The sequence below is a fragment of the Buceros rhinoceros genome, unplaced genomic scaffold, assembly GCF_000710305.1.
Source record: "Buceros rhinoceros silvestris isolate BGI_N320 unplaced genomic scaffold, ASM71030v1 scaffold20475, whole genome shotgun sequence".
NCBI lineage: Eukaryota > Metazoa > Chordata > Aves > Bucerotiformes > Bucerotidae > Buceros > Buceros rhinoceros.
Genome location: NW_010412512.1, coordinates 545 through 906, shown reverse-complemented (window position 1 = coordinate 906; position 362 = coordinate 545). Strand labels below are relative to the sequence as shown.

The window sequence follows — 362 nt, the reverse complement described above, 5'->3', positions numbered from 1 at the left end:
CTTCTCCCCGTCTCCCCGCGCAGGTCGCGGATCTCGATGTCACCAACCAGATCTTCGGGCTGGCTGAGACTGAGCCTGGCGATTTCTTCTACTACATGCCCTTCGATGGCATCCTGGGGCTGGCGTTCCCCAGCATCGCCTCCTCTGGGGCCACTCCTGTCTTTGACAACATGATGTCGGAGGAACTCATCTCCCAGGACCTCTTCTCTGTCTACCTGAGCGCGTAAGTCCCGCTCTGGCCAGACCCGCCGAGCTCTCGCCGAGGATTTGGCTCCCCCCAGCACCATTCTCCGGTGATGCGACACCCCGTGGAGCATAGCAGGAGCCTCACCCCTCTTCGGTGCTGGCACTGCTGGTGGGCG

At 62.4% G+C, this 362-nt stretch overlaps 1 protein-coding gene across 1 annotated transcript in view; it reads left to right on the top strand.

Moving 5' to 3' along the window:
* Positions 1-14: 14 nt before the first annotated feature.
* Positions 15-362, top strand: part of LOC104493710 (pepsin A-like) — a gene marked incomplete at both ends in the record, with an annotated part of 869 nt that continues 521 nt past the window's right edge. Inside the window, one exon of the mRNA XM_010136439.1 lies at positions 15-223. Coding sequence (XP_010134741.1) covers positions 15-223 — 209 coding nt within the window. The remainder of the gene's footprint in view (positions 224-362) is intronic.